Genomic DNA, 15073 nt, shown 5'->3' on the forward strand with positions numbered 1-15073 from the left:
ACTAATCAGGACTTACTTTGTTGTATGCATCCTCCCGAGTGTAGGTTAGAAGTTCCTCTTCATCCTCCCAAAGCATTTTTTGCTCTTTTACCTTTAACTCCTTCATATTCTGGACTTCCCATGCTTTCTTTGCAGTTTTCAATTCCATCTACATGAAAGTCAGACACCTTATAAACTTTATGGAGTAACAGACACTGACTACAAGTTATCAATTTGTATTTTTATGGCCAAACTCCTCGAACTGTGACATTTTCAGGCACAGAAATCTTACAGCACTTTCTTAATAGATGCTTTCACAATCATTTAGAAGAGACAGTTTTTGGTCTCTGTTGAGGGTCTTTAAACCCTCAATAAAGCACTAAGAATTTCAGTTAAACAACCAAGACAACCAGAACACAGCTCCTTTACCCAACTAAGCAGGTTCACTGAAGTTAATTAAATTCTCTGTTCCCCAGAGCTATCGAGTACAACAAATATTTGCTGAGCTGTGCTAAAGCATGTCATTCCCATTTTATAGAAAAGAAATTAAGAACTGACACCTTCTTAAACCAAGAGAATCCCAAAACAATAAGCTCTCTGTAAGGCGCTCTGGCGTTCACAAAGTATAGCAAAAGAAGATCACAGAAGTGCCTACAATATATTCCACATCATTGGAGTAACTTCCATTTCACATTGAAAATATAACCCTGCTCATACCTCCTGTGACAGAACAATATGGAAAAGAAAGGCGTGTTGTTTTACCTCATTCAGACGTGGCTCATTCTCATCAACTGAAACATGGAAGAGCTCTAAATAATTCAAAGCATACTTCTCAATTGGAGTCAGCTGAGAGAACGTATCAAGGAAAAAGAAAAGTTAGTATTGAAGATAATAAAAGGAATGTGAACTGAAGGAGAGTGTATCAAAGCTCTCTTTAAAACTAATCTCCCTCTCTGACAGCTTAACATCTTCAGTCAGTAGGAGATGTCCCATCCATTTAATGGGAGTATCAATCCCAGAGACAAGTTGCATTAAGGCAGACTCCAAAGAAACTGAAATACTCAAATTAACATTACTTTTTAACCAAATATTCATGGAAAGTCATGGTACCTGATCCACAACAGCAACTAACTCCTGCAGCTGTGAGGGCTCTTCATTGTATTTTGTCTCACAGAGCTCTGAGATTAATGGTTCAATGCTTGAGCCACGTCCTATTTCTTGTACACGATCGTTTGACTCCTCATCCTCTTGTTCAATACTGTTGAGGGCCTTTCAAAAAGACATATTTTAAAAATAATGAAGACTTCAAATATGGAGAGAAACCCCATAAGAAATTCACTGAAATCCAGCACAGATTTATGGAATAGGTGTCTGCTGAGGCAACAGAAACAGTCCCCAGAATGTATACAACAAAACTGTGGGCTTTGGAAGTTTCATTACAAGGGAAATCACAAAACAACATAAAACTACAGAAAAAGAGATTGGCAGAATTTACCCAAATAAAAAGAGATAAGGCAACTGTTCAATACTAATGCTGCACAGCTGTATTTTTAACGTGTGTTAACCATTACCTCTATGAATGGTCTTGCAACTTTAGGTGAAATATTTTCTGCTGGAGATGGCTCTTGAGAAAGTACTACGAATTCTTCTGCTTTCACTCTAAATCCAGAATCCTCCATGGGAGAATGAACCTCAAACAATTCCTGAATTGTTTGCTTTGTAAGTAGAAGAAAAAATAAAAAGAAGTAAATTCTGCTGTCAGAACCATCCTACATTTTTATATAACCTTGAATTAGCTCAGGTTCAAGCAACCTTATAAACTATGGGCTAACTAAAGAATAAACTTCTATCTATTATTTCTGGAAAATTGGCTGTTTTCTCTTCTGTAACTTTCTCCTGGAGGACTACAGAGTAGAATAAAGTGTTAACAGCTTGTTTATAGGGAAGTCAGAAATACTGTTTCATTGTACACCACTGTACTGAGAATGCCAGAAGGGGATGGACTAGCTTAATTACTGCACTCACTGTCTTCTGCATCTTCAGAGTAGCAACTGAGAGCCTATCTCACCAAATACTCAAACTTTGTATGTCACATTTTTAAAGTTGTTGAAACCTTCATCCTTACAAGCTCTGCAGAGTTTTGCAGCAGTGCACAAGAAACTAGAATACAGTGTCACACAGGTGATACCTGCGCATTGCTGTGCAAGTAATGGGACAAAAAGCAGATGAATGGTAATTGAGAGGATGTGGCACTAACACCCAGAGTTCAAGCAGTCATGAAATCTAATGACTACCTATCCATTCTAGCCCCAACAGATTCCTATTAAACTGTTACTAACCATTCCAACACAGATAAACACCACAACACAGATATTTCAATGTACTTTGAATATTAACTTACCTGTGTTAAAAAGGCCATTGAATAGTCATTTCCCTGAGCAGCTACTTCTCTGATCAAGTCTTTTGTGCCATTTTTCAAAAGCTTTTCTTCTACTGAATTACCACTGACAAGCCTAAATTAAAAGGAAAAAGAATAGAGATCTAATTAGTCATTTCCAAAACAGCTTTCAGAAACAAAAAGAGAAGCTTCCCTTAGAGAATAACACCGAACTCTAAGCATGTGCTGGTTTGTGGGGGTGTGGTATGTGCCAGGAACAAAACACGTACCACCACCTCTGCTTTAAAGCTTACATTTAACAACAGTGTAATTAAAAAAAAAATCAAGACAAAAAGATCAAAGGACAACTCATTTGAATAACTCCATGTAAACTGTCAAAAAAACAAGTGTGAAAGATTCATTCATTACATTTGGTGTTAAGACCAACCACATTTTCATATGATAACCTGGCATCTTCTTTATTGAAGTGAGATGAAGTTTTCAGCACTGTTTCCACTTTATTTCAGATCATACAGAGCAGCACTATCTGAATTAACCTTACATTAAAGCATGATAAAGAGAGGTCATTGAGCTGTAACCGTCACCTGTATATATGGATATCTTTACATCTCCCAATTCTGTCACACCATTCCTGAGCTTTTGCATCCATCACTGGGTTTAGATCATTGTCATAGAACACAACTGTGTCTGCTTCAACAAGATTGACTCCAGTGGAACGACTGTGAGAGGAAAGGATGGCACAGAAAATGCGCTTGTCTCTGTTGAAAATTTTCATCAGCTCCTACACAAACGGAGTAAAAGGAGTAAATAAACCATACACAGAAATAAAATGCCAAACTAAAGCCTAATGAAAACACAGACAAAAACAAGTCGAGAGTTTCAATATGAATAAGAAACCAGGAAAATGTCCTTCTCCCGCTGTAGCATACAATAACCTCAGCAGCACATATTGCTGTCCCAGTGGACAACTGCTAGGGCAATCTTACCTGCCGCTGTTCGTGGTTAGCATATTCATCAATCCTCACAAATGTGAGGAAATGGAAATTCAGGAACAATTCCAGTATGTCCAACATCAGAATCATCTGTGATAAGATCAGCACACGGCGCCCTTCAGATTTCAACTTTTGAAGCAGGACAGCAAGAGCTTCTAATTTTCCTACATTTCAAACAAGAAAATCAATAATAGTTTTATACAGAAATTCTGTTCCAGTGAAACAGGAAATCATGGAAACATTATCACCAAATGTCATCATTTACCTGAGTCATACTGCACCAGCCGGAGGTCAGGGAACTGCAGCAAGTGAGGAGTGGTAATCCTTTGCAACTGATGCAAGTGTGGAGCTGCCTTCTGCTTAAGACTGTGCTTAAAGAGTTTCAGTCTATGACTATATGAAGGGGGAGGATTTGCTACATACATACATGGGGGAGCAGCAACTGCAGCTGGCAATACGAGGAGAGCCCTGTGAGAAGCATCAAAACAAGAGAATACCAGTTTAAAAAGTTATATACAAAATTATCATCTGCAGCCAGAATTTTCAGCCTGTCAACCATGTAATTTTACACTATTATGTACCCACTTTGTTAAAGTGACTTAGTAAGTGCTGAATGCCCTCAAAGTGTTAATATTCTCTACCTCCTTTTATACTTTTGTTTTGTCTGCTTTGATGATAGCTTTTGTTAAGGTGTTTGCACTGTGACCACTGCATTCAGTCACTGGAGCTCAAACACAAGAAACACCCATCATACCAAACTTACTAAAAGCAATACAGAAAAGCCCGAGTTCTCCTAATTGTGTTTCATGTTTCTAGAAAGCTGCAGCTATTGCTCTGTATGCAATCCATTAAATGCCATTAAATGATGGAGTCTGCCTCTATCTCTGTGTCTTGGCTTTTGTTGGTTAACTCAGAACTATTCAGAAATAAATCCAAAGTGTAGGAATGGAAGATGAGTTATGGTCAGCTGAATTTGGGCTTGAAATTAGGAATGAGGTACTGAAAACTCTTATTATAAAGATCTTAAAGGAAACGGAAGTGACTGTTATTTTTACGGTTGTACTGCACATGATTTATGCTAAATGTATCAGTCTAAACCAAATATGAACAGAAACAAGGTTTTAAAGCTCTTTTGAAAAGGAGTGCTTAAGAAATAACTAAATGTGGTAAAGGCTTGAGGCAGTCACACGTTACCTGTTAACAACATCCTTTAGAGATTCTTGTTGCTGACCCAAAGTCAGGATCATTTCCTGCAGTGGGCTACTTGGGCCTCCAGAGGCACTTGAAGAAAGGCAGCAGTTCACAAAGCCAGCCCACCTCCAGCTGTTGTCTTGACTGGAAGACGGCTGAGAGGGCTTTCCTTCACCAGCCAAAGAACAAACACTCAGCAAGTCTCTGCCATACATTGGGGCCCGTGAACAACGGCGCTCATTGCCAGAAAATATTCTGTCCAGGCGCTCCTTCAAAAGCCGGTTCTTCTCTTCATATGTTTCCTTTGCCAAGGAGAGTTGAAAAAGAACCATTTGCTGCTCATCATAAACATGTAGGAATTCGAGTTTCTGCAGAATGCAGCTATCAGGATCAGAGCACTGTGTGCTTTATACCACCAACATCCTAGATTATAAGAACTACATAAAGCAATCACTAAAGGTATAAATTTTGGATAAAATTTGAATTCATATTAAATTCAATTCATATTAGTCAATTATATCTTAATACCTACTTGGTTTTTTAAAGTACATTTTCATAGTTTTGTAAATAAACCAAAACCATTAATTTATATTTGGAACATTTCAATTAACACATTAATATTTATGAGGTGCAGGTTCTTGCACAGTTTAACATATACTTGATGTCTCCCTATGCTTTATAGGTTGCTTGAGTATCTTTGCTTGTGAAAATCCTATGATTCCTTTATTTATGCATTACTATGTAATTATGAAGTATTACAGTCACAAGAACCTGTCTGCTGCCACAGCACAAGAAACCTGATAGCTGCTTTTATACACAAGAATTTATCTTAATGGATTACAAATGAAAATGCACTGGTTCTGTCAACCTGAAACACTGACAGAAGCTGGTTTACGTACTCTGTAGTCATCAAAGTTCCTAATTAATCCCAGCTTCATAAATTAAGGCTTCCAACTATTGCATGGATTTAGTATCAAGTGTGAAAAGTGTTGTTTCCTGAAGAAAACAAAAATTAAGTACCTGCAGCTGTCCATGCGTTAAACCAGGTGCTGGTTTTAACGCTGCTCCCATGTCACTAGATGACAAATTAGTAACTGCAGTTCTACCTGGAATACAAACTGAGGATAAACGTTGTGTTTATATATTTATTCTTAAGATCGGTTTAATTTATTATTTTCAATAGCAGACATTTCATAGCTGTAACACATCATAACTGCAGACAAGTTTTTAGCCTAGATGTCCACTGGGTATCGCAAATTTATACTTTGCTACACATCACATATCCGACAGACGTTTACACCAACTGTTTTCACAAAAGTCCAAGACAGATCAATAGAATTTTACTTTGCTTTGCACAAAGACCTGCTGCATTTGTAGCTTATTCAAAATGCCATGTAAAGTGCAAAGGTATTAACATTTAGAAGTTATACTCTAAATCAGGAACAGATTGTTCCAATTCATCTTAAAGCAACCACCTAAGATGTTTTCAGAAAACACATGAATTCAGTGTATCTACAAACTGATGAAACTGTATGATGGAATCTCATGGTGGAGTCCTTGTGAATTCAACTGCTAGCAAATGTTTTCCCAGACAGCTAACTAAACTATTAGAACATTACACACAACTTATCGAAACTACAGTGATCATGTACTAGCAGACTACAGACACTGTGTAGTAGTTATTTTCTTGATAGGATATATAGGTTTCTATCTCAGTCAGAATACATTGCTCATCAGCACTGGTTATTTGTACTAGAAAAGCAGCACAACCCTCTGCTGGTCACTATGAGCCTGCAGTGGTGAGTCAACACACCCACGAAGAACTGCATTCCAGTTAACAAGCAGATGCTGGCCCTTACATTAAGACTAACAGACTCTAAAGAGTATGCAGAGGTTTAAGCTTTGCCTTTCTGTATTTTTATTATGAATAAACAAACAGAGACAGTCAATATAAATCCAGTTTTACTACACAGGACCATGTGATCCCAGCAATTTCAGTTTCCAATCACCCAAAGCAATGGAATTTATTTAGCATTTTATCCAAACTTCAGAAAGTCAAAGTATTTTCAAAAGGCTTTACATCTTCCTCCAGTGATGAACAGCAATAATAATAATGTTCTCTTTTATCAATTGGAAACAGTACTTCAGTTATTATTGCTTTTAACAGAGCCCTCTTTTTACCATCATGAGAGTAGTAAGATGCATGAGTTTTTGTAGAACTCTTACATCAATTTTCATTCTGAACTGTGGCCATGATTAGAAGTACCTGTAGTGCAATCAGAGCTGGAGGGTGAAACATTTGAATCACAGTTCTTCCAAACTATGACAGAAATCGTTTACCTCCCAGCAACAGGGAGGCTGTTGAAGCTTCTTCTCACCTTTTTATGACAAGATGTTTACTCTTCAGAGAGTCAAAGTATGAACTTCAGTGGCACATTAATACATCAAAAAGGAGCAGTAAGCAGTCTGTTTTGAGGGAATGGTTTATATCCAGAAAACATTACAGCATATGGCCATTTCCAGGGAACAAACTCCTAGCATTGCATTTATCATCATTTTTCAACGTGCTGTTTTGTTGTAAATGCATCTTAGACAGAAATTTCTCTATAGTTTTTCAACCAATATCTTGATCATATTTTAAGCAAGGAACCAATCACACTTGCAGCAAGGCACCAAATACCTAAGCAGTATTTGCAGAGGGAAAACAGTAGCTTGATTAGATAGAGAAGCAAAGAAAATTAGACAAAGGCAAAAACAATGTGGAAAAATCAGGAGAATTGCTGGACATTCTCTGTCAGCACAAAAAATGATCACCCTGATTTTTCCTTGAAAAAAGTAACAAACTATTTCACACTCACTTCTTCCCACAAAAAAATATACCTATGACACAACTGAAAAAAAAACCCTATATATTTAATAGAGTTTCAAGCTCTCCCAGGTTTGTACTGAAAAATGACCTAATCAGCATACCTAATCACACACAAATCAGAAGGATGTGCCTCACAGTTTACCTGCTTCTGAACTCATTTTACAGAACTGTGGTCTATAACAATCTGGAGTTATGTACCAATGTGATTTTAGTAACTGAATGTTTAGATACAGACATTTCAGATTAGAAAACCTACCTTGCTGCGCCACTGCTGTGGAAGTTGGGACACCTGCTTGATGCTGACTTCCTAAAGCGTTCAGAGCGTTCTGAACAGCTCCTGCTTGGGAAACTGTCTGCATGACAACCGGGCCCTGAGGTCTCAAATACTGCTGACCAGGTGCTGAAACAATCTGAAGAACACTTCCTACAACGAAGGATTTTCAGACAGTTAGGCTCAACAGAGTGTAAAGAATAAAGAGTGTAAACAGTCTTCTCTAGCAAAAGATACTACTGTTACAGACTGGCAGACAAATTCATTACACCAATCTGATTTAAAGTACCATAAGATCTGGTAAGAGGGAAATGCCTAAATCTTCATAATTGATGAGAAGTTTCACATTGTAGAGGTATCATTCTAAATCTGAGTATTTTATACTGAATTCAGACAAAATCAGGTCAACCAAGAAATCCTCACTTAGTGTTCCCTCTATTTTGTTGGCCACAGAGAATCAAGATTTCCAGGTTCTCCTGAATTTGGCAACACGCATACCACCAGCAAGGGAAGCTTGAGGGCAAAATATACTGTAAGAAGAGTATTCAGGTCAGGGTAATAGTTGGGTCAAAATACAGAGGCACAACAATCCTCAAGTATTATTTACACCATCTCAGAACAAAGAACATCCTCAGCTGTGTCTGTTTCTGCTCATTAGGGATTTAATCTGAAACAATGCCTCACCTTACTTTAGCTGTATTGCATACACGTGAAAACAAATTCAATAAGAAAATCTTGAAATACATTACAGAAAAAGAAAGTAACCATGTCTTTCATTTGCCAGGCATTTATTTTTTAAAGCAGAGCTACCTTATTATCCCTGTCTCACACAGAAAACAGGTAGAGCAGAACACAGTAAGCAGTGGGGATGGAAAAATCTCTTTAACATACAGCAGCAAGGAATGTGCTGTCCATAACAAAGCATTCTGAATAATGGAAAACTCCCTGTTTTGAAATAAGTACCTTGTAACTGCAAGGGTTGCCCTGCCGTGAGCTGGCGAAGTTGACTATGTGATAAAGTGAACTTGTTCCCTTGGAATTGCAGTGTTACAGGGGTCTCTGGCTGAGCGATCCTGCCTTGTGCTCCTGCTATAGAAGCCAGCTGGGCTATTTTTACTACCTCACCACCTGTCAAAAAGGGAAACAGGCATTAAAAAAGACCAAAGTGGGAGGCAGGTTGGTCAATAGTCACAATTCTAAGTTTTGGTTAGTAAACTGGTGCTGAAGCGCCTTCCATGCATAATTATACTCAAGAGTGCATCAAAAGTGTCATATAAAAGTTAAGCAGGTATTGATTTCTAGATTTGATGGGCAAACTGGAAAAAAGCTGATTGTTTACAGGGTAAGAACATCAACATTTTAGGAGTTACCACTTCCATTAGCAAAAAAGTTAAGAGCTACCTGAAAACTCATGTGACACTTTGTAACAGGACGAGTAATAGACATTAAAGTGATTTTCACTGCCTTTTCAAGAGCATGAAGGAAGGTTTTAGGAAGAGACAAAAATATTCACATATGTGGCACTGTAAATATACAGTTGAAATGGCCTGAAATTTGCTGATGAAACATAATTTATATTAAGCGATCTGCACTTAGACAAACCAAAAAGCTTTAGAAGTGACAAGGACCAAGCTTTTTGTGATTTAAATGCAGAAAGGTTAGAGGCATTTAAGCATTAGGTTTTATGGTATTGAGAAAATACTGGCGTGAAAATGTAGCTTTTGTAAAGGCAGTGCATTACCCCAGAGATAAAATTAATACATCAGTGCTCAGTACTCTATACACATGCTAATAGGCAGTGCACATACAACCTTAAAGCAAAGCCTCATCGCTTTTCTCTGCCTAACGGTTGAGACTTTCCTCTCTGCAAGAGGCCTTTAGCAGATGGATTAGTGTTTAATATGAAAGGAATAATTAGGATAGAGCTAAAACATGTGGTCTGAAGGAAGTCTTGCCAGCAGAAGAAACATGCAGAAATAGGAGATTAAGTTGACACCGCTAATGTATGTCCACAGCAATTCTATTGTTTCTTGTCCAATTTTCGATTTTCCTTGGTCATAAAGCAACATACTGAGCAAGGCTAATCAGAAGAGTGAAAAAAAAACAACGATTCTGTACACATTTTTAGGGTGCCTAGTAACTTAACCTCATTGTAGTATAAAGGTGGGAGAAACCTGGAAAGGGGAGGCCACTTACTAGGCAACCGTGCCTGGGCCTGAGAGGTCAGTACCAGCCTCTGAGGCAGCACACTCTGTTGGATGGTGTGCGAGGGGGCCTGTGGCTGGGCCTGCCCTAGCTGAGAGGCCGGCGCAGAGGTCTGGCCCCGCGGTTTCACAGGGTTGGCTGTGCTAGTTGCTGTGGTGAAGGTCGCTGCGGGCTGGTGTCTTGGAGCACTGGTGGAAGCCTGAGTTGTCTGAAACTGTGCTGCTGCGGCTGCAATCAATAAGGGTTGTTTGGGCAAGCTGTTAGAGGTTTTAACTCCACTCTTTTAAACAACCTGCATTAAAAAGAAACCTTCCAACAGGATATTAAAAAGGCTACAGGAACGGCTTGTCCTTACAGAACGGGATTTCTTTCCACACCTTCTACTCCATCCTCTTTTTACAATATTATGTATTTGGAAAGCATTGTTTAAAAGCTTAAATAAATACACAAATGCACTGTAAATTCCCATCATTGATAGAACATTACACATGATCAGGGTTTAAATACCAACTGTGCCATATTTACTCCATACGCTAACAGGTTACACAAAGCTTAGTTTTCTATTATATTGGCAGATCGTACTGTAGAAACTAGTGGGGAAATTTACTGGCAATTAGTCTGTTGGTATTTTTAAGCCATTAGTATTCTAGACCATTAAGCTAGAGGGGAAAGGAGTCCTATTAACAGACCTTTATCCGACTACACAGAGGCTCAGGTAACGAACCTAGCATTAACTTTCCTACCTTGATTTGAAGACACCGTAGCTATGGGTGACCTTCCTCGTACTTGTGCCTGTTGAGTTACAGTTGCTGTGGTCACTGTGCGTTGTACTTGAGTGCTTGGGAAGACTACAGTCCTGCCCTCAGGTTTCTGACCATACTGAACGGGTTGAAACAACCTGAAAAGAATATGAAAATTCAAAGTCTATAGGGAGGTCACAGTTCAGCCTTTAACAATGAGCTCTAGCACCCAGACAGTATAAACCAATCACATCAGATGCTCATGTCTTTCTTGCAGATGACTGAAACTGGCAAGACTCGTCACTTCAGCAAACTTCAAGTGTGGACATTTTATAAAGTCATTTTGTTAAGTCCAAGAAGAAAGAAGAAACCTTTCATTGTCATGCATCCAGTCTATTGCTGGATGTGTGACAATTACAGGAAACAGCTTAAAAGAGTCTAGCCTGATTCCTGGAAAAAGAATGGGGATCTCATATCATTTCCAGGGAGATGTCAACATGCCATCAGGTCATCAGGCAGCCCTTTTGCATCAGAAAAACAGTTCCACCTTACTTTGCGATCACTGCGTCACTAGCAGAGAAATACTCTCAGAAATTCACTGCTATAAAACTTCATGTGTCTCTTACAACAATGCAAGCACAGATAACCCTGCAGGTCCAACTTAGTCTTTTAGTTGCAAAACAACACTCACTTGCCATAAACGAGGACCCCAAGAATAAAACCCACCTGCTGCTGAAGTAAAAACTATGGGAAATCCATAAACAAACTTCAAAAGGAGCCACACGCTTCAAAAAACTATTCAAATAGAATCCTTCAAGAGTGAACAAGAAAGCAACAGAACAATAAAATGCAAAGTCAAGTCTGAGGTTTTGTGTGAATCACATTACTAGAGATACAGACAGAATGCTGTAAACATAGCAACAGGACTACATTTCCTTCCTGTAATTCTAGTTTAAACGGAAGACAGTTGTACATACCTGCTTGGTTTGAGCTTCACAGGGTTGGGCCTAGCTGGTGGTGGAGGGGAGCTGTAGATTTCTTCAATCAACTTTCTAGTAACCTTCTGTTTTGGCAACATTTGTGCTTCATAATGAGTCATTTTATTTTCCATTCCAATGAGATCAAAAAGAGACAAGTCTGATTCCTAAGGGATATTGTAAAATAAGGTTTATTTTACGTGATAACCCAAACAGTTAAATCCTCTCCATGTTCTCTTCTTAATTCACTTTCTGTATTTTTAGAAATAAATGCTGTAAATTTAAAAGTAAGCTATTACTTATTAGCCAAAGCTGTTTAGAAACCTTGGAAATATATCTTAGACTGATAATCCCATTTTAAGCATCAGCATTGGAAGAAAAAGAAATGAAATCATTAGCCAGTTATGGAAATCAAAGCAAGACACATTGAACAATTCTTAATATTTTATCACAATTTCCAAAGAACTAAGTAGAACTCCTAGAAGGTGTTTGTTAACTCTCAAGCTCAAATGCCAAACTACAAAGGCACATGCATAATTCAGGAGTAGAAGAATACGAAGGAAGGAAATAAGGTTAATCAAAAAGATCACCTCATCTGCTCCACTACTCATACTTCTCTCTAATGCAATTATTCCCTTTGATTATCCTGAAGAGGGGAATTACTTCTTTAAGGATATCACAAATAGTGGTACTTCAAATGGATTGACAGAAGCACACTAATTTAGTCACTTTAGCATACTAATTTAGAAAAAGAGTAAGTCTTGCTCTCCTTTAGCTACTGAAAGCAGAAGGAAAATTACAGAATGCCGCCAGACATTTCCTGACACATTTCAGCATCAGAAAACTCCTGCAAACATGAGTACATTGAAAGCAAAGTTAAATTCTCTTTGACCAAGTAATTAATGAAAAATTACTGATTGCAAACTACTTGAAAAGCTCAAGCTACTATTACAAAAAGGAGATGCAACAAGTACACACTTGGTAGGCACAGCTACAGAACTGTGAATTCCTTCTGTTTATAAACTTCAGGTAGACTTCAGATGTATAAGAAGACAATAATATTAAGTACTGAAATTCTGCAAAGCAGTCAAGAGAGAAAAATACTGACCTTCCAAATATCCTTTTCTAGGGCACTCAGTACCAGAGACGCAGTTCTGTACTCCAGTGTTTCTGATACGTAACAGGTACTTGAAAGCCGGGGGTTTATCAGATCAGGGTGATTACAAATCCGCTGCAGCTGCATCAGGACATGCAGGACACTAATGAAGTGTCCGCTTTTGAGGGCTTCTTGGGTTCTACCAAATAATTTATACAGAAATACATTAATTTAAGTACAGTTTTTATGGAGATGTTCCTAAAACAGCAAGGTGAGAATGTGAAACGGCAGCATGTTATGCAAAAGTCTTAAAACCAACTTAACTTATACCTAGGTTTTTCTAGAGCATTTTAAGTAGCACTGAACCAAATGTAAATGCGGAAACATGAAACTTTGGGACCAGTCCTACCTTACAGTCAAGTACAACTTAACCACCTCCCTAACCTCTACCTGTTTTGTTTCCGTTTCATCCCTGTACCTATCAATAACCACTTATTATCACAGCACAGGTAAATGCGTGGGTATGAGGAGAAACACTTTGGGCTTTAAGAAATAACAAACCACTCTTCAGGGACAAATCTTAAAGCACAAGAGCAGCAAATCTGACCATTACAACTTGACTTTAAGGTTCCCAAGGTTAAATGCATGTTTTTCATTAGCCCCACAGCCCCACTTGCCTGTAATTTTAGTTTACAACGCAATCATGTCTTACCCACTGGTCATACTGGAAAATCTCACAAAAACACTAGAACACTTCCAACCATGACAATCAATTACCATCTTGCTTAAGCACCAAAAATGACAGCATTATTTACTGTTTTAACTCCTTACCCTGGTTGTAAAATGACATCTTCATACATAGCTTTTTGTCGACTAGAAAGACGACACTTTAGCACATGCTCATATTTCTTTGTTAGCTGTTTTTCAACATCTCTCTTTGATCTTCGCAAAATAAACGGTTGAATCATCTGCAACATTTTAGAATCAAGGGGAAAAAAAAAAAATCTCACTTCAAAGATGCAGTTTTACAACAGGAAGCTAAACCTATTCACACCTAACACATCTCATGTGATACACCTCATATGCTGTATACAATCATATTGCTATGCACACAGTTGTAAGGCTTTAATTTGTTCTTTCAACTTCTGCATGTTATGCTTCAAATCAGAGCCTTACATTATTTTTTTAAGAAACCTCCATACTATTCTGGTAGCAGAAACTTCTGCTTTCAGCAGGACTTTGTCTGAACTGAACAAAGTGTTCAGAAAAGCCAGAAACTTCAAGCTGAACCACAGCTATTAATTTCTTCTTTCTTTCCTATTTTTTTCCTCCAACATCTAACTACGGTAGTAGGACAGATGAGAAAAAATGACAACATACTCTGTGTAACCTGATGACCAGTTTATGGCAATAATCCTGGTTCTCCTCATTAGGTGCTTTTACTGGAAAATCTAGGTAAGGTCTTGAAATTCCCGGAATCAGAAAATGTACCATGGTCCACAACTCCATCAATGTGTTATGCAAAGGAGTGTCTATCAGAAGTAAACGATGCTGGCTGTGAAGAGTAAAAGATTTTAAAACAACACAGCATTTAGCTAGCATCATTATGAAAAGGACACCAATATCCGAACACTGCTTACTGTAGTTCAGGTTTTTTGTCAGATACACAGAAGAACTAAGCACAGAAGAAATTTAAATCTAGGCTAAATTATCTTTTTACTCTTGAATATACCACCAAAATAAATTCCGTGTTGCAGAGCATCAGAACACACAAGGGGATCTGTTTGGGAGCATGGAGTATCGGTGAAGAAGAATTATAGTTATGACAGTGGCCACAAAAAAATCCTGAGCATGTCTCTCAATCCTGATGGCTTCACTGAAGACACCTCTGCAGGCACATGTTGCACAGGAAATCGGGCAGATCAAACCAAGAGGGCTTTTATCAGTTTTCTGTTAAGAAGAGAGCTGTGCAACATGAAGAGAGAAAAACTCACTACCAGCAGGAGAACAATTCCCTGCTCCTTACCAGCGGAGACTGAAAAGTGCCTCCCAGTGTTTTTCAGTCATGTTCTTGATTTGTTGCATCTCATCTACTATTAAGTATTTCCATCGCATTTTCATAAATGCTGGGTGGCCTTTGAACAGCTGCTTGTAGGAAGTGATACACACATTGAAGCTGTTGGGTTCTGTCCATTCCTACAGAAAAGGAGACAGAAAATCTAAGACAGAATTCTCAAGTATCTTACAACCAGCTATTTCTTTGCTAAGAACAGAAAGATGCTATGACTCAAATAAATGTTTAAGTGCAGGTTAAAGCTGTTCCCATCTAAAATGGGAATACAACAGCACAGAAGT

General features: G+C 38.2%; 1 protein-coding gene across 18 annotated transcripts in view; it reads right to left on the minus strand.

Moving 5' to 3' along the window:
* EP400 (E1A binding protein p400) overlaps nucleotides 1-15073 on the minus strand; it is a 47543-nt gene that overhangs the window by 15398 nt on the left and 17072 nt on the right. For 13 of the 18 annotated variants that reach the window (XR_009745706.1, XM_061466118.1, XM_061466105.1 and 10 more), the window contains 19 exons: nucleotides 14745-14914; nucleotides 14099-14273; nucleotides 13550-13686; nucleotides 12731-12917; nucleotides 11623-11789; nucleotides 10649-10803; nucleotides 9897-10133; nucleotides 8664-8828; nucleotides 7686-7853; nucleotides 5581-5678; nucleotides 4564-4862; nucleotides 3635-3837; nucleotides 3364-3533; nucleotides 2962-3158; nucleotides 2381-2492; nucleotides 1551-1694; nucleotides 1090-1248; nucleotides 742-825; nucleotides 17-148 (listed from right to left, as the gene is read on the minus strand). Coding sequence is in view for 17 of the 18 variants with exons in the window: in XM_061466118.1 (XP_061322102.1) it covers nucleotides 17-148; nucleotides 742-825; nucleotides 1090-1248; nucleotides 1551-1694; nucleotides 2381-2492; nucleotides 2962-3158; nucleotides 3364-3533; nucleotides 3635-3837; nucleotides 4564-4862; nucleotides 5581-5678; nucleotides 7686-7853; nucleotides 8664-8828; nucleotides 9897-10133; nucleotides 10649-10803; nucleotides 11623-11789; nucleotides 12731-12917; nucleotides 13550-13686; nucleotides 14099-14273; nucleotides 14745-14914 (3159 nt within the window). In the remaining variant the exon portion in view is untranslated. Of the gene's footprint in view, nucleotides 1-16; nucleotides 149-741; nucleotides 826-1089; nucleotides 1249-1550; nucleotides 1695-2380; nucleotides 2493-2961; nucleotides 3159-3363; nucleotides 3534-3634; nucleotides 3838-4563; nucleotides 4863-5580; nucleotides 5679-7681; nucleotides 7854-8663; nucleotides 8829-9896; nucleotides 10134-10648; nucleotides 10804-11622; nucleotides 11790-12730; nucleotides 12918-13549; nucleotides 13687-14098; nucleotides 14274-14744; nucleotides 14915-15073 lie in introns of all 18 variants that reach the window. The other 5 variants (XM_061466117.1, XM_061466116.1, XM_061466111.1 and 2 more) reach the window with 3 other exon arrangements.

Source organism: Pezoporus flaviventris, unplaced genomic scaffold (genome assembly GCF_033815535.1).
Source record: "Pezoporus flaviventris isolate CSIRO_AGI_PZ_B2104156 unplaced genomic scaffold, CSIRO_AGI_Pfla_v1 ptg000041l, whole genome shotgun sequence".
NCBI classification, from domain to species: Eukaryota; Metazoa; Chordata; class Aves; order Psittaciformes; family Psittacidae; genus Pezoporus; species Pezoporus flaviventris.